This window comes from Tamandua tetradactyla, chromosome 16 (assembly GCF_023851605.1).
Source record: "Tamandua tetradactyla isolate mTamTet1 chromosome 16, mTamTet1.pri, whole genome shotgun sequence".
Lineage (NCBI taxonomy): Eukaryota > Metazoa > Chordata > Mammalia > Pilosa > Myrmecophagidae > Tamandua > Tamandua tetradactyla.
In genome coordinates, this window is record NC_135342.1 from 13,267,539 (window position 1) to 13,286,057 (window position 18,519).

The following is an 18,519-nucleotide window of genomic DNA, read 5'->3' on the forward strand; positions in this document are numbered from 1 at the left end:
GCACGCGGAGGTGGTACGGTGCGGATTTTATTTGCATTTCCCTGATGACTGATGAAACCAAGCCCTTTTTAAATATATTCCTGGGCTTTCTTTTTCTTAAGATGCCTGTTGTATTTTGTTTCTTTCTTTCTCCTTCCTTCCTTCCTTCTTTCTTTCCTTCTTTCATGCATTGCCCAGGAATCGAACTCTGGTCTCCTGCATTTGGGATGCCTTTTGAAGTCTTTTGTTGCTCAGTTGAATTTCAAGACAATGATATTTCATTGTTCCAAAGAGTGAAGCGGGGGTGGGGGTGGGGGTGGGGGGAAACCCGCGCTGGGGAGCAGCCCGTGAGGCCTGAGACTGCTTCTCAGAGCTCCAGCTATTGCATGTCCCAGGGGTCCCAAGTTTCCCCTGAGCGCTTGTTCTGCAGCCTAAGCGTGAAAGCTGGATATAATCCCTTTCTGCAGGTGGAGAAACCGAGCCCGAGGGCAGGAAGACGCCTGCCAAGGTCAGGAGACCGTTAATGATAAGGACCTCCAGGGATTCCCGCCTGCACGGGGCCCTGGGGGAGGAGATGGCAATCCAGCGAAAGCCCCCTATGGGGTGGGTCCTGCGGTCACCGAGGAGGAAACTGAGGCTGGGAGAAGGAGGGCCCTGGGGCTGTCACAGGTCAGTGGCTGACTCGGCCCCTCCCTGAGCCTGAGACCCTCCTGCCCCCTGAGCTCGCTTGAATTGCTTCGAGTCTACCCTCACTCCCTCCTGCTGCAGCGCCACGTCCTTCTCAGGCCAGGCCTCGGAGCTGGGGGCGTTCTGTCAGTTCCCGAGTTCTCACGGGTGGGGAGAGGCAGAGCTAGAAATAGAACCCAGGTTTCTTGGGCCACAGGGTCCTCAGATCCACGCAGGGTCCCCTGAAGTGAGGCGAGGCCAGCCCCCTCCACCATGCTCACCGCCCGCTGGCTCTGCGCCACTTTGCAGAAGAGGGAGCCGAGCCCAGAGAGGTCGCCCACAGGGCTCTCAGCCACACAGCAAGTAAAGGGTGAATTCAAATCAAGAATCGCTGGGCTCCGCTTAGCCCTTGCCAGGACTCCGTGGCTCAGCCCCTCCAGCCCCCTTGGGGAGCCCCTGGGCTAGATGTGCCTACTACCCAAGACGGGATGCGGAGAAAGCCGCACTTCTCCCTGTGCCTGCCGCTGCTTCTGTTTCTGTCCCTCTGCCATTCATTTGTTCAGTCATTCACTCCACAAATAACTTACAGACCCCCACTATGTTTCTGGGTTATCTAAGGCAGCTGGAAGGAGACAAACTCCCGGCTCACCTGGGCACACAGTGAACAGGAAGCCATAAGAGTTTTGCTGAAAATAAAAGGGTGGGCGCACCATTGGGGGCAAAGGGGATCCGGTGTGAGAGACCCCCCACCTCCGGCTGCAGAGCCCGGGCTGGTAAACCATCAACAACCGGGTCTAAGGCTCCTCCAGCGCCCCTGCTAGCCCGGGGCTGTCTCCCCAGTCTAACCACACTCCCTCCTGCTGCAATCACGGCCCTCAATGCTCCCTGACAAATGCCACTATTTCTTCTCTTCCGTTCCTTTCCGCCTGGGCCACTCCATCGTTCAACAGATGAATGGGTATCCCCCCACCCACCTTGCAGCTCCGTCTGCATACCCCGCTGCCTCTCCCTCCCTGCCTTTTACCAGGCTACCTCCCGGAGCTTGGCCATCTTGGGGGACAGGAGGAGACCAGTGAGACAGAGAGGGCCAGGTAGTAAGGCGCAGGAGCTGTCTCCGGTAGTGCTGGTCCCAGGGTGTGTTTCATCCTGACTGCGAGGGGCGTGAATGCTCTGCCTTCTGCAAGGAGTGGAGACACGTTGAGGGGGCGGCAGGGAGGTGGGAAGCGGAGGCTTCGGCGCCCTCCTGGGAGAACTGCAGCCCAGGTGAGAGGCAGTCCAGGTGTCAAGAAAAGGTCAGATTGGGGATAAGGGTATTTTCCTTCAACGTCATATATATTTTTACAATGTTAAATGGATACAATTAAATGCACCCCTCTTAAATGTTCAGTTGACGGGTTTTGACAAGTGCATATCCTTGGGTAACCACGTCCCAGTGGAGAGAGGGAACACTCCCATTACCCAAAAAGCTCCCTCCAATGACTGGCAGTCAGTGCCCCCCCCCCCCACTACGGGCGACCACTTTTCTCATTTCTTTAAAATTGAGATATGATTCACCCGCCCTAACATTCATTTTGTGTGGTGTACAATTCGGTGGTTTTTCGTATACTGGCGAGGAGGCTGCACAACCATCACAACCGTCTAATTCCAGGGCATTTTCATCACACCCAAAGAAACCCCAGGCCCAGTAGTTGTGCCGCCGCCCCATTTCCCCCCCTTTCCTCCAGATCCTGGCAACCATTTTCTGATAGAAAAAAAAAAATGGGATTGTTGTTTGTTCTTGAACTTTGGAATCATGCAGTGAGTGCTCTTGGGGTCTGGCTTCTTTCACTCGATATTGTTAAGTGTGTATGTCAGTAGGTGTCCATTTTCTCATACTCTGCCATTTACACACCAATAGGCATTTCAGTGAGTTCTAGTTTGGGAGTTTTATGAAAAGAAAAGCTGCCACGAACATTTTTCTGCAAATGTCTTTCTGTGTGTGTGTGTGTGCGTGTGTGTGTGTGTGTGCGTGTGTGTGTGTGTGTGTGTGTGTGTGTGGACTTATGTTCTCATTTCCCTCAGACAAATACCTAGAAGTGGAATCGCTGGATCAGCTTATGGTTAAAATAGGTTAACTTTATTAAAAACAAAGTGTTCTCCAAAGTGACTGGAATATTACATTTCTACCAGCTGGGAATGAGAGCTCCCATCACGCCACATCCTTAGCAAAATTTCATGGGGTCGGTCATCGCTATTTTCTTTCTTCAAATGTTTTACTTTGAAATCATTTCAAACATGCAGGACATCTAGGACACAAGCCCTAGAGAGAACTCCAACACAGCATTCCGCCAGAGACCCCTAGCTACCGATTTTCATAGCTTGCCACGTTTGCCATATCACTCATCTATCCGTCCATCTGTAAATCTGTCTGTCCAGCTATCTATTTATCTATCATACCTATCTGTATGTCTTTTATCTGTTGTGTGAACGCTGGAGAGTAGATTGTGTGCATCATGCTTCTTGAACAGTCTTTTTCATTTTACTCATGTTGGCGAACATGCTAATGGTATCTCATCATGATTTCAATTTGTACTTCCTAATGACTAATAATGCTGAGCATCTTTTTGAGGGCCTGTTGCCCACGTGTGTATTTTCTTCTGGGGCGTGTCTCTTCAAGCCATTTTATTACTGAGATGTAGGGTAGAAACCTTATCTATTCAATAAGGTCTTTGCAAGGGATGTTTTGCTAATACTTTCTGGAAAACTGTACCTTGCAGTTCTTTAAGTTAATGGAGTCCTTGGGAGAGTAAACTTTTTTTATTTTGATGAAGTCTGATTTATCAATCTTCTTTTATATGATCACTGCTTTCCGTGTCCTAAGAAACGGATGCCTATCCCCCAGTCAAGAAATATTTCTCTGCTTTTTTGTCTAGATTTATGGTTTTGCCTTGATGATCCACCTCAGACTAATTTGGGGGTATGGTGTGAGGGAAGGATCGAGGTGTATTTTTTTTATGTGTGATAACCAGCTGTTTCAGCATTGTTTATCGAAAATATTTTCCTTTCTCTGATACACTGGCCTCTGTCAAAAATCAATTAACCTTAAATTTTTGGTCAAGTTCTGAACTGCCTGGTCTTTCTCAATGATACATTTGCCTATCTTTATGTAATACCAGCTATCTTGATTATTGTAGCTTTATAATAACAAGGTTTGAAGTGTGATAGTATAAGTTCTTGATATTTTTAAGGTTTTTATTGACCGATCTAGACCATCTGCCTATCCATACAGTTTTAGAATCAGCTTGTCAATTTCTACAAAAAAAAAAAAATCCTGTTGGAATTTTGATTTGGGTTTTGCAGTGAATCTAAAGATTAAGTTTGAGAAACCATATTGGGTCTTCCGACCCATGAGCGTGCTATATTTCACCATTGAGTTGGGTCTTCTTTAATTTCTCTCAGCAATGTTTTTCAATTTTCAGGCCAGTCGTGTGAAAGGAGCGATGACAGGGCTTGCGGATGGATTGGCTGTAGGGTTGAGGAAAAGTCCCCGGGGGAAGACTAATGCTCAGGTTTCCGCTTTGGTCCCTGGGTACAGATGAGAAGGAAGGAAAGAGCTCCTCTTGTCCCGGATGTGAGGTGAGCCTGGTGACCCCAGGACCTTGCGCTCGACCATCCGAAACCTACCTTCCACCCTGGGTTGGACCCCCGGGCCACCCTTCCTTCCTCTGCTCTGCGGGCCAGAAGGCCCGGGATTCTCGCACCAGCAGGGTCCTGACAGGGCCACGGAGGGTCAGAAAGCCCCTCCCTCCCTCCCATCCTGGCTTCCCCAGCTGATGAGACTTGCCCTGATTCCCCAGCCAGGCTGCTGGGCGTGACCCCTCCTAGCAGGCTGCCCTGGGGTGGGGCGGGCTGGGAAGAGAAAGGGTCTCCTAGAGTCAGACACAATGCCCCTGTCACAAAGAGGGATGACCGCACGTGCGTGTGCAAGCGCGTGTGCATGTGGGGAAGGAGAGCAGACTCATAGGGGGGCCCGGGGCTCAGGGAGATCATAACATCCAGAGAGTCAGACTTGAGGAGAGAAGCACAGGGGGAAGACAGCCCAAGAAGACAGATGGGGGAAATCAGAAGTACAGAGCAAGGGAGGCGCCAAGGCAGGGAGAAAGACAAGACGTGAAGGGAAATTAACAGGGGAAGAAAGAAAGAGGCAGAGAAAGATGCGGGGAAAGAAAGATTGAAACGGGAAGATTGGAGGTTGAGAGGGGTAGGGGAGTTAGATAAAGGACAGACGGTGAGGCTAAGCTGGGGATGGGGCAGATGGAGAAATACAGCAAAATGAGGGACAAAGAGAAAGACGGGTGCAGGGAGATACAGGCTGAGCGAGAGAGACAGAAAGGGGGTGGCATGGGACAGAGAGAGATGGACCGAGACCCAAAGAGAGGTAGAGAATCACAGAGGGAGGGAGAGAGACAGGAGGTGAGAAGAGTGCACACAGGGAGATGGACCGACATGCCTGATGGACAGAAGAGAGACTGAGGCACAGAGACGCAAAGCCAATGGGCAGGGAAGACAGAGAGAGAGAGGGAGAGAAGGAGAGAGGAGAGAGAAGAGCAAAGAGGAAATGGAGAGAGTTGAAGTTAATAATTCACAACATAGAGCCGAAGAGACAAAGAAGAGTGAAAGAGACCAAGGCAGAGAAAGAGAAAAACAGGAAACTGAGGCAGAAAGCTGAAACAGCAAGGCAGTGCAGAAATGAATTTGTTGGCAGGCAGACTGCTGGAGCAAAAGGGGGACTCAGCAGAGGGGTCCAGAAAGTCCCTGTGCCCCTCGTTTTATCAAGTGATCTCCCAGGAGCACCCAACATTTCCCCTCCGTCCTCTTTGATGCATCCCTCATCCCCCTCCTTGGGACAATGGCCAAAGCTAGAGAGCCACCAGTTAGACCTAAGGAAGAACTTCCCTGAGGGGTGGGGGTGGGGGGGTTCCGGCCAGAGGCAAGAGCTGGGGCTGTCCTTCCCCGTCAGCCCTAATTGCCAAGATGTCTTGGAGGGGGATGGGAGAGGATTAAGCAGAGGGGTGCCCCTCCCCCTCCCGGCAATGTCACCTCCCGGTGCCCAGGCGCTCCCCCACCCTGGCCAGGATTACCCTCCGAGAACCAGGCCACGGCAAGTGACATCACTCCCAGTCGGGGCTTAAAACCTCTCCGTGGGAGGGGTCCCGTTTCCTTCGGTCTCTGTTCCCTGAGGACTGGTCCAGGACCTGGGCCGTCGGGAGAGTCCCCGATCCCTCCTTCCAAAAGGTGAGTGCGTGCAAGGCAGGCAGTGGGGCCAAAGGAAGGAGACGGGGATGGGGGAGGGGGTGTCTGCCTTCTTTGTGCCTGTGTCCCCAGCGCCCGGCGTGGGGTCTGACATAAAGGGGGTCTTCAATGTGGGCTGACTGAGCCCACCTGCAGCAGGGGCATCATCCCGGTGTTGGGAGAAACGGGGCTGGGCTGGGACTGCAGCAGGAGGGAGTAAGGGTAGACTATGGGGGAACTGCCACCAGGTAGAGAGGATTGGGGGGTGGTGCTTGCTGGTGAGGTGCTAAGGTGACGCTCCATCGGTTTTCAGGGACCAGGGCTCCTCGGCTCTGCTCACAGGCAACTCCGAAGCCTGCCTCCCTTTCTTTTAAGACTCATATCACTGCTTGGAATTCATACTCACTTGTGAGTTTATCCACAAATTATCTGTGTCCCTCACCGAACCCAGATTTCCTCCAAGGACCTGGGCATGTGGTCGGCCGCCTCTGTAATGGCTGAATAGACAGACGGGTGAATAAGCAAAATAGAATCCAAGAAATGCGTATGCAGGGGTCATTGAGATTTTGCGGCTGCAGCAAGAGGGAGTGAGGGTAGACTCTGAGCCAGTCCTGGGAGCTCAGGGGCCAGGAGGGCCACAGGCTCGGGGAGGGGCCGGGTCAGCCACTGACCTGCGTGACAGCCCCAGGGCCCTCCTTTTCCCAGCCTTGGTTTCCTCCTTGGTGACAACAGGACCCACCCCATAGGGGGCTTTCACTGGATTGCTGTCTCCTCCCCAAGGCCTGGTGCAGGCGGGAATCCCTGGAGGTCCTTATCGTTAACAGCCTCCTGACCTTGGCAGGCACCTTCCTGCCCCAGGGCTCAGTTTCTCCACCTACAGGAGGGGTTTATCTCCAGCTTTCACACTTAGCCTGCAGATCAAGCGCTCAGGGGAAACTCGGGACCCCTGGGACACGCGATACCTGGAGCTCTGAGAAGCAGTCTCAGGCCTCAAGGGCTGCTCCCCAGGGCAGGGGTCGCCCCTCGCTCCACCCTTTGGGACAATGAAATGTTGTCTTGGAATACAACCGAGACTGAAGGATAGTAAAACCTAGCCACTCGGGGTGCTGTCAGGCTCGTTGCAAATTCCTGGTGGAAGGGGGTGGCCTTGCTGAGATCTTGGACACAAAGCCTTTGGCTGGGGATCTGAGAAGCTCCAAACTCCTGGAGCTCCTTCTGTCACCGGCTGCCTCACCTCTTTGCAAAACCCACAACAAGAGTGTTAATGGGTGTTAGACATTATTTTTTGTTGCTAGTCTTTGCTGACATCTTGTCCACCCACCAGTTCCTGGATATCTGGTGAGTGTGTAAACCCTCAATTCCTGGAGGTCATTGCCATTAGCATTGCTGGACCTTGGGCAGGCGCCTTCTTCCTTCAGAGCCTCAGATTCCCTACTGGTGGAATGGGCTCATCCCAACGTCCTGGAAGGACAACTGCATAGCTGAGTAACCTGTGCAGATTCAACGATGGGGACAAGGGAAGTTGGTGCTTTTTCCCAGAGCCTGTTAGGACAAGTCCACCAGTTCCCCTCTCCACAAGTTCAGATCAAGCACTATTGCTCCTTGGAAGAGTGGACGAGGGCAGAAGGGTCCCCAGCTGGGAGAGCAGGAATCCCAGGTCCCCAAGATTCCTTTAGGAAACTGGGCAAGTCATTTTGCCAGATCCAGGAGTCTTTTCTCATCTGTAACATCTGGGGTGATGGGACGTTTTGGTGATGGATGGTGTCAACAGTCACACAACATTGTGAATGAAATTAATACACTGGATTGAATACTTGAAAGTGGTTAAAATGAGACATTGTATGTTGTATATGTGTTACCACAATAGTAATAATAATAAACAACCACTACAGAACTGTACAACATTAGCATGAACCCTAGTGTAAACTATGTACTTTAGTTAATAATTGAAATATAATAATATTGGTTTGTCGGTTGTAATGGTGAAATCTGTGTGTGTGTAGTATACGGGAATTCTGAACCCTCTGCATGATTTTTTCCATCAACCTACAACTGCTCTAAAAACTAAATAATCTTTAAAAGGTGGGCAAAATAATAACACAGTTCCTACCTCCTAGGGTTGTGCTGAGCATTTAATGGCATGCTGCAAAGGGGACGCTTGTGTATTACTTACCTATTGCTGTGTCACAAACTCCCCCAAAACTCAGTGGCTGAAAACATTAAACATTTATTACCTCATAGTGTTAATGGGGGTCAGGAATCCAGGGGTGGCTTAACCAGATGGTTCTGGCTCACAAGGGGGGCAGGCAGATGTGTACCAGGCTGCAGTCCTTCGAAGGCTTGATGAAGGCTGGGGGAGTCTCTTCCAAGGTGGCCTCTTGCGTGGCTGCTGGCAGGAGTTTCCCTGCACAGAGACCTCTGCAGGGTTGCTTGAGCATCCTTACAACATGGCGGCTGATTTTCCCAGCGATCCAGGAAAAGACAGCAAGGCAGATGTCACCAGGTCTTCTAGCCTCAGAAGTTAGAGGCTGTAATATTTCTATAAGATTTCTGTCATGTCCTGTTGGCTACGCAGGTCAGCTCTGCCATGGAGGCCAGTACTCAGGGTATGACGGTCAGGAGAGAATGGTCAGGCACCATCTTGGAGGTTGGCTACCAGGGCTGGATGTGTGGGATTCCGTGCTGTCATCGTCCTTATCTGCACAGAACTTCGTATGCCCGTCCCTCCTGGCCCTGCTGATTCGACTCCGCTTCCCACTTGCTTACTCTGCTCCTGTCATGTTGGACACCTTGTTTGTCCTCCAAGAAGCCTCCTGATCTTTTGCACCTGCTGTTCCTTCTGCCAAGATCTTCCCAGGGTGGGCGTGTGGGCTGTCACATCTCAGCTCCGGTGTCACCTCCCCGGAGAGACCACCCCCCCCTCAAATGGGGCTCCACTCCCACCAGATCTGGTCACCGTCCTGCCTCCCACACCCGGCATTTCCCTCGGCATTCTAAAAACCATCTGAAAACATCTTGATTTTCAAAAAATCTATCTCTTTGTTCATCGTCAGTTTCTCTGACTGCAACCCGTAAGTTCAATTGTGTGAGAACAGAAATGACGTGTGTTTTATTTCTCATGATATTCCCAGTTCCTAAAACAGGCGGACCCTCAGCGGTACTTAACACAATGAACAGGAGAAACTTAATTTCTAGTAAGTAGGACCTCTCCCTACTCCTGTGAAGGATAAGATGGAAGAGAGGGGGTCGTGGGTGCTAAAATAAATGCCATCCATTTTTTATTCATTTGTTTATTTTTCAAATATTTATTGGGGATGCTTGAACTAAAAGTTATGTCTAGTCCCTGCTGGTAGAATCGGGGGACAGACAGACAAACAAACATGTATGTCCTATTTAATATAGGGTATGTCCTGAATGACAGGAGAGAGAGAAAAAAATGTGCCGGCGTGTATGTGACGCCCAATGTAGAGGGTGAGAGATGGTGTCTGAGTGAGAGGGACCTGGTAGAGGAAGGGGGCTTATCTCAACCTTTCTGATGTGGGGAGCGGCTGAGGCCAATACCCAGAAAGGCTGACAGGTTTCCTGGGTCCATCTTGAGGGTTTGATGTTTGTCCCCAGGGCCATAGGGAGCTTGGAAAGTTTTCAAGTTGTGGTTGTGTTTTGAGATCTCCTTGTTGGTTTTGCATCTGCAAAGGTGACACACAGGCACACAGGGCTAAAAAGTAATCCAAACTGTAAAAATGGGGAGTGGATACAGCACACCTCTCCAGAGGCAATCAGTTCTGCCAATGTCTTGTTTCTTTCCTGGATTTTGTTCTATGCATATACAAGCATATATCATATGACACTTTTATACACATACAACAATCTTTAGACCATATATATATATATATAGTGTATGTATGTGCATATATATATATATATATCCACTGCCTTGTTTTTAAATTCACAAAAAGTAGCATATGCTACACACTGCTCAGTACCATACTTTTTATTTGAATATATGTCATGTATATATGTATATAAAATGTGTATTATATGTATTATATGTTATGTATTTTATATGTTATGTATAATTTGATTATACATAACATCTATTACACACACCTCTTATAAAGGTGTAATTCTGAAAAAGCTAAAAACTTGACTCTCAAATACCTATATAATAAACACAGGTCAGGGATTTATTTAGCTCACTAAGAAGGGAACCTGCTGTTTCAAATGAGAATTCAAGGAACAGAGGTTCATACAGTTATTCAAGAAAAGGCATGTAGAAAAAAAATTTGCCAGGTTCAACACAAAATTTGTTAAAGTTCTACAGGACAACCAATAAAACTGCAATCTTTGAGGTTATCTTTTTACCGGATAGAAATCATTTGCAACCAGAACTTCTAGAAGTTATCATCTACCTGACACTGTCTACCCCAATCAATAATAAATTCAACATTTCCCTAGAAAATGAAATAATCCTAGAGATCTTTGAAAATCAGTTCATGGAGAACAGCCTTACTCTTTTTCATGACTTCATAATATTCCCCTTGTGTGGATGTGCCATTATTTTCTTAATAATTTTCTCTTTTGCAAGTCTTAGAGGTTTCTGGCACTCTTAGGAAATCATAAATATCCTGGGTTTAAAATGCTTGTATAAAGGACCTGCTTGCAAACAACAACAAAAATAATTGCCTTACTAAGCATTGGGTGCTATTTTAAGCACCTTAATCGTGTTAATTCCCTTTAATCTTCACAACCACCTAAAGAGGTAAATGCTGTTTTCATCCCATTTTACAACAAGGAAACTGAGGTACGCCCTGAAGGCAAGTTACTGGGGCCAAGGAAATGTGGCGATTTACGCAATCCACACTGCGACCACCTGACACAGGGAGCACGCTTCTTCCCAAGGAGGCAATGCTAAGAGTTAGCGACCTCATATCTCAGCCAGCCTGGCAGCTCGCTGGCTTTCAATCACCCATCCCTGCTTACCGGACTGGCACAGCTTTAGCACTGAAAGCCCACCTGTGTCCCAGGACAACTGGTCAACCTCCGCCCTCTGTATCTGAAGCCGAACGTCTTTTCCTGTGGTCATAAGGAAGAAAAGATCTCAAAAAAGGGGAATGGTGGATCAGATTTTCATAAGGATAAAATAGTGATACAGGCTTCCATTTATGCTGCTTCTCTTAATTTCCAGGGTTGCTGTAACAGAGTACCACAGCCTAGATGGCTTAAATAATAAGGAATCTATTGTGTCCTGGCTCTGGAAGCTACAAGTCCAAAATCAAGGACCAGGCTTCCTCTTAAAGGGGAGAACCCGCTCCACGTCTCTCCCCTGGCTTCTGGTGGGAGGGCTGCATTCCATGGATTTCCTTGGCTTGTGGCGGCATCACTCGATTCCTGCCTCTGTCATGTGTCCCATCTCTCTCTGTGCGTCTGGGCCCCAAATTCCTCTCCTTATAAAGACACCAGTCGTGTTGGGTTAGCGCCTGCTCCAATCCAGTTTGGACTCATTCTCACTAAGAGCATCATCCATGACCCTGTTTTCAAATGAGGACTGGGGATTAGGGCTTAAGCATGATGTTTTGGGGGGACGTGTTTCAATCCATAACAAAACCCGTTATGTCTCTGGCAGAGAACCACCTTCCAGTTGAGATAACTGAGGCACAGAGAGGTGGGATCAGTTGCCCAGGGCCACACAGCTGAGAAGAGACCGAGGCAGGACTTGAACCTGAGCCTCCCTCTCTCCGCGTGGTGAGTGATCAATCGTATCATCTCCCTTCTGTCTCAGGTCCGCCAACTGGACCCCAGCACCTGCAGGGATCATGATGGCGTACATGAACCCGGGGCCCCACTATTCCGTCAACGCCTTGGCCCTGGGCGCCCCCAGCGTTGACCTGATGCACCAGGCTGTGTCCTACCCAAGTGAGTGCCACCCTCCGCCCCCACCCCCCACCCAGGCTGGCCCTCCACTCTTGGGGACCTCTGGGAGTTCTTGTCTTCAGAAAGACAGTGAACACTTACAAGGGGGGACCTCAAAGCCAAACACCAGCCATGCCTGCTCATCCACAAATGCATGGCAGTGCCATATGCCTCTTAGGGATGTTGCAAAGCATAAGGCATGCATAGAAATTTAGGATGGGAGCTCCCTCTGGAGGGAGGGAGGGGACTGGGGGGCGGGAAAGGGGGAACCAAGAGGAGTTTACATCTGTTAGCAATGCTTTAAGTGAGGGAAGTATTCAATTAGTTGTAGCATTATCCTTTAGCTGCTTTGCATATTAAGTTGAACTGCAAAGAACTGCCATTTTTGTAGGCTAAATTGGTTAAATATCAGCCATGTCCTTTCAACGGAATGTCTTCATGCACAAGAAATTTTAGAAGGGGCATAAAACAAACACACATGACTGCTAACAGGGCTGGAGTTGATTCCCTTCTGAGAGAGGCATGAAGCCAAAAATGACAGGCTATGAGGGACCCCATTTCCCAGGGACAGAGTGGGGTCTAGAAGAACAGGGAGCAGGAACACTTTCGTCTGAGCAGACGAAGGCTTCTTGGGGCCCCACCAAGCCTCAGGGCTGTACCCCAGGTGTCCCTGCCCCAGCCAAGATGGAGAGCAGGAGGTCTGGGCCACCTGAGGGCCCCACATACCTGTCCCCACCCTAGGTGCCCCAAGGAAGCAGCGGCGGGAGCGGACCACCTTCACCAGAAGCCAGCTGGAGGAGCTGGAGGCCCTGTTTGCCAAGACCCAGTACCCTGATGTGTACGCCCGTGAGGAGGTGGCTCTGAAGATCAATCTTCCTGAGTCCAGGGTTCAGGTGGGATATTCTGGTCCTTGGGCCACTTTCTTGACTTCCATGGGCCTTCCTGGGACCCAGAGTGGATGGAGGAGGGCAGAGTCACGAGTAACTGCCAAACTTCTCAAGTGGCCTAAAGTTCCCCAGCCCCCATTATTTCACTGACCTCTTCTCTTACCACTCTCACCCTTTCTCGTGCCATCAAGCCACACTGACCTTTGGATCTTCCGCTAACATTCCTGCCAAGAGTACGCTTGCCTGAAGACCTTTGCATTTTCTGTTCCCTCTACCTGGAACACTCATTCTCCACATTACCATATAGCTTGCCCCATGACCTTATTTAAGTCTTTTCTTAGCGATCAACTAAGTTACCTTATCAATCGTGAATGCTACACTGACCATCACATTTAAAATTGAACCTTCTTCCAATACTCCAGCCCTACTGCTTCCCCTTCATCCTGCTCAATTTTTTCTTTCTTAATTTTTATCACCTTCTAAAATACAATGTTATTTACCAATATACTGTTTATTTATGATCTGCCTCTCTCACCTAGAATGTCAGTTCCACTTCAATATCCCCAAAGTAGTAGAAAATGGTTAATACATATTTATTAACTGATTGGATGGGTGGATGATTGTATATGTATGTATGTATGAATGGATGGATGGATAAATGGATAGATGGGGGGTAGATGATATATGGATGGATGGATGGGTGGATGGGTGGGTGAATGGGTGGATGGATGGATGGATGGGTGGATGTATGGATGTATGTATGGATGGATGGATAGATGGGTGGATGGGTGGATGGATGTATGGATGGGTGGATGGGTGGATGGGTGGATGGGTGGACGGGTGGATGGGTGGATGGGTGGATGGATGGATGGATGGATGGATGGATGGATGGGTGGATGGATGGATGTATAGATGGATGGATGGGTGAATGGGTGAATGGGTGGATGGATGGATGGGTGGATGGATGGATGGATGGATGGATGGATGGGTGAATGGGTGGATGGATGGATGGGTGGATGGATGGATGGATGGATGGATGGATGGATGGATGGATGGATGGATGGGTGAATGGGTGGATGGATGGATGGGTGGATGGATGGATGTATGGATGTATGTATGGATGGATGGATAGATGGGTGGATGGGGGGTAGATGATATATGGATGGATGGATGTATAGATGGATGGGTGGATGGGTGGATGGATGTATGTATGGATAGATGGATGGATGGATGGTTGGATGGATGGTTGTTTGGATGGATGATTGGATGGATGGTTGTTTGGATGGATGGTTGGTTGGATGGTTGTTTGGATGGGTGGATGGATGGATGGATGAATGGATGGATGGTTGAGTGGATGGATGGATGGATGGTTGAGTGGATGGATGGGTGGATGGATGGGTGGATGGGTGGATGGGTGGATGGGTGGATGGATGGACATATGGATGGATGGATATATGGATGGATGGAGTACCTCATAACTGGATGCAAGGTGGAAAGGTGTGATACTTACACCTCTCACTGATAAGCATCACCATTTCTGTGCACCATGAGGGCTTTCCTGGGTCTCTTCCCCACTCACCCACTCATATCTCCTCTCTAACCCCCTAGGTTTGGTTCAAGAATCGCAGGGCCAAGTGTAGACAGCAGAGGCAGCAGCAGAAACAGCAGCAGCAGCCCCCAGGGGGACCTACCAAGGCTCGTCCTGCCAAGAGGAAGGCAGGCACATCCCCTAGAGCCTCCACAGATGCTTGTCCAGACCCCCTGGGCATCTCAAATTCCTACAGCCCCCCTCTACCTGGTCCCTCAGACTCCCCAGCTGCAGCAGTGGCCACTGTGTCCATCTGGAGTCCGGCCTCAGAGTCCCCTTTGCCAGAGGCCCAGCGGCCTGGGCTGGTAGCCTCTGGGTCTGCTCTGACCTCAGCCCCCTACGCCATGACCTATGCCCCAGCCTCTGCTTTCTGCTCTTCCCCGTCAGCCTATGCATCTCCGAGCTCCTATTTCAGTGGCCTGGATCCCTACCTTTCCCCCATGGTGCCCCAGTTGGGGGGCCCAGCTCTCAGCCCCCTGGCTGGCCCCTCCATGGGATCTTCCCTGGCCCAGTCACCCACCTCCTTGTCAGGCCAGAGCTACGGCACCTACAGCGCTGTGGACAGCTTGGAATTCAAGGACCCCTCAGGCACCTGGAAATTCACCTACAATCCCATGGAGCCTGTGGACTACAAGGATCAGAGTGCCTGGAAGTTTCAGATCTTGTAGAAGACACTCTCCACTTCTCTTCATCTGGCCGCAGGACCCTCTCTTGTCCTAATCCACCTCTCTGCAGCAGCTTAGGTCATGCAGGGAGGAAACAAGAGGTTCTAGAGGCCTTCCAAGGGTTGTGGCCTCTTTGGCTTCATGTTCAGTTTAACTCAACACAGTCCGCCCCTTTCCTTCTTCAGGAGAGGCTCAAGTCTTAGTAATTCTCTCAACCCCAACTCCATCTCACATGGATTGGGACTGATATCTTAGTCCATAGCCCCAGACTCCAGAAACTGGTGCTGAAAACTTGCCCTGAGAAATAATGAAATCAAACTAACAGTTCAGCATGGGATAATGCTTAGGTCATAAACACCATGACCTTGAAGAGGCTTATTAGGAGGCTCGATTCCTTAACTTTTCATTTTGGACACTTCTTTAGCATGTGGGTAGAGATCCTTCTAGAAATTCCAAAGACAAGACCTTAGCAGGCCCCATCAGGAAACCATAGGCCAATTATATAGTTATAGAAAATAATTCATTTGGTAATTGTCAGGTTTACATGGTAGGTTTAGGGGGCTGCTCAAGTATGTAATTTTTTCTTAATGTCTTCTGAAAGACATTTCATCATTCTTTCATTCATTAAGAATATATTTATGAAAAATACCTGGCATATTTGGTAGGGGAACAGAAGATGAGTTGCCTGTTACATCTCTAATTTTTTTTCCCCTTGGCTTTACAATTTTCTAATGATGACTTTCACCCAACATTGGTGGCACTGGGGTAGCTGCATGGGGTAGCAGCAACCACAGCTGTAGTTGTGGGTATTTCAAAGAACATGGACAGGCTTTCCATCTGTAAAGACACAAGAGACTGGCACAGAGAACTGCCTTGGGAGGCAGTCCCAAATTTCAACCACGCACTCCCTCTTTTTGGCTTTCCACTTCGACTGTGAGATTCGGAAATAGAGCTTGATCTGAGGAAGTTTTCTGGGGAGGTGCCGTATTCCTTCTAGTAGTTCTCCCCACAGTGACACAAACAAGCACTGTGAGAATATTAAAAAGGATTTGGTCATTTTGACATTCTTGGGAGTTGGGTGCTTTCGCGCCTGCCTCCTTCCTCCGGTTTCTCCTCACATTTTTGGGTGGGGGAGGCAGGAGCGATGAGACTTTCCCTTTCACAAGGCAAGGTGAAAGGAAGTAGGATAAGAAGGTGGTGGGCTGGTGCGTGTTTGAAACAACTGGCTCTCCAAGTTGTGGTGTTTGCTAATTTCCATGGCGTAAATACTCCCACCGTGGCTGATTCTGAACTACCAATCTGAGGTCACTTGGGAAGAGGTGTAAACAGCTGGTGCTCATGGGCCCTAACGAGTCGACTCCAGCACTAACTGCAAGGGAATCGCCATGTGATAAAAGCCTGGAGGTACCAGGGGGCCAGGCCAGGCGAGCTCCACACAGCCTAGTCCTCCAGAGGGGGCCACCCTGTGATGTGCGGACCTACAAATATGGTTTATGTAGCACACGCCTTGTTCATGCCTCGTGGGTCTGTGTCATGCTGGGCAGTGGGACGTTGGGCCCAGGAGTGGCTCAGAGTCCACTCACAGAGAGTGTAAACAGAGAAAGACAGCACATGTTCGGGTGGGTGGGTGGAGGATTCAGACAAAAATTGCAAGGGGTCGACAGTGAGGAAATGACATTGTGCTATGGACCCACGAAGAGGTGGAGACCAGAATCCAGCATCAGTTATTCATTCTGCAGAGACCCCCAAGCTCTGCGCTGGAGGCTGGGGTCTCAGGAATGAACAGGAATCTCTCTCTGCCCAACAGAGTTCGCCATGCATGGGGAAGGCTGCTCCTTGAGCAAACGATTCAAAGGCAGGTTGATAGGAAGCTCAAAGGATGGATGTGATGTTCTGGGGAGATGAGAAGTAACAGAATCTGGGGGACACAATCAGAGGCTGAACAGGCCAGGTCCTCAAGAGACCCTGCTCCAGGGCTCTTCCAAGGCCTCTCTGGGGGTGGGCAGAGAGCGAGGAGTTGAGTCTGATCAAGAGGACCCAGGAAGATCCTGTTCCTGGCCAGCCTAGCTCCTTAAACTGTGCTTCTTTGGCTGTCCACTGGGGAAGGCTCTACATCCTAAAACCAGGGATGATGAAGGCAACTGGGGATGGAGGAAAGAGGCCAAGGGCTTCCTTTGTTCTGTGTCAGCCCCTCTGTCCTCCCCTTTCACACCCGCCGGAACCCAAATCCCCCTTCTCTGGTCACCCACAGAGTGAAAATGATTAAAATGTTGAATTCCATTTAAAGTCTGGGTGATTTTGTTATTTTCATTTTCTTCTTTCTGGAGGGCAAACTGGGGGAGGTGGGAGAAGTAGAGAAGTAGCAATTGCTCTGCGCCTTTCAGCTCTCCTCCACCTTCAACTTCGGAGGACATGGGTCCGTCCATGTGTCTTCCTTTGCCTCATCATCATCTTTTTCTTGTCATTCCTCTAAAGCCAACTGAGCCAGGATCACGTGCTCCAAAGCCAGACTTCCGGCTCCCCCCCTGCTGTGGCCTCACTCGGCCTCCCAGGGCCCCTCTACGTGTTGGGGGGATTTCTGTCTTTTCCGCCCCAACTCCTTCTCTTTTCACTTGCCTCTCACTTTCCCCATCACTCAACCATATTTCTCTGCTTGTCGCTCTCCATCGCCGGGTCCCTGGTGAAGACATTTGTGGGGGGCTGAAAGCAGGACGGACAAAGCCGAACAGAATCTTCCGTCCAAGCCGGCCTCGGCCATGTGGGGTTGTCAGACCTTGAGTGATTCCTTTTTCCCAGCAAGAGAATTAAGTGAGGCTGTTATTTAAAGTACACGGTCCTCAAGTTGGGTCCATGGCAAGAGCTTACCAAATGTGTATTCATTATTTTATTGCAGCAAAACACACACACAGCATACAAGTTACCATTTGGACCGTTTTAAAGTGTACATTTCAGTGGCACTGAGGACACTTGGAAAAGAAGCCAATCACAGAAGGCCACATATTACAGGATTTCCTTTATTTGAAAGACTTTGAGGTGGCAAATCCATAGAGACAGAGAGCAAATCAGTGGTTGGAGAAAGGGAGGGAACGGCAGGTGACTGCCTAAAGGGGCTGGAGCTTCCTTTTGGGGGGGATGGAAAAGTTCTTGAACTAGATACTGCCCCAGCAATTCCTCTCACAAGTATATACTACATAGAATTAAAAACAGGCATTCAAACAGCAATTTTACACAAACGGGCATCGCAGCATTCTTCATAATAATTAAAAGGTAGACGCAACCTAAATGTCCATCCTTAGAAGAACGGATAAGCAAACTCGGTCTAGCCATACAATGGTATGTTATTCAGCCATAAAAAGGAAGTGCTGTTCCATGCCGCGACCGGGGGTGAACTGTGAAAGCATATTGAACGCTTCATTTGACTTGAAAAAGTTTTACTGAACTTGACCGACACAACGACTTCGATAAATATCACAATAATGGGTGAAAGATTCCAGGCGCAAAGCAGTACACGCTGTCTGAGTCCACATATATGAAATTCTAAAAAAGACCGAAC

General features: G+C 49.4%; 1 protein-coding gene across 2 annotated transcripts; it reads left to right on the plus strand.

Moving 5' to 3' along the window:
- Positions 1-4,629: 4,629 nt before the first annotated feature.
- CRX (cone-rod homeobox) lies at positions 4,630-17,213 on the plus strand. Of its 2 annotated transcripts, none has more exons than XM_077131307.1 (4): positions 4,630-5,919; positions 11,696-11,829; positions 12,568-12,719; positions 14,322-17,213. In XM_077131307.1, the coding sequence occupies exons 2-4, from the start codon at positions 11,730-11,732 to the stop codon at positions 14,967-14,969; spliced, it is 900 nt and encodes a 299-aa protein (XP_076987422.1). In that variant the 5' UTR covers positions 4,630-5,919; positions 11,696-11,729; the 3' UTR covers positions 14,970-17,213. The 2 variants fall into 2 exon arrangements, with proteins under 2 accessions (XP_076987422.1, XP_076987421.1); XM_077131306.1 differs by lacking the exon at positions 4,630-5,919 and adding an exon at positions 8,220-8,419.
- Positions 17,214-18,519: the final 1,306 nt, after the last annotated feature.

Coding starts and splice junctions, on each gene's coding strand:
- CRX (XM_077131306.1), top strand. CDS start 8,364: ATGGCGGCTGATTTTCCCAGCGATCCAGGAAAAGACAGCAAGGCAGAT. Junction 11,830..12,567: donor CCAGGCTGTGTCCTACCCAA/GTGAGTGCCACC, acceptor TCCCCACCCTAG/GTGCCCCAAGGAAGCAGCGG. Junction 12,720..14,321: donor TTCCTGAGTCCAGGGTTCAG/GTGGGATATTCT, acceptor CTAACCCCCTAG/GTTTGGTTCAAGAATCGCAG.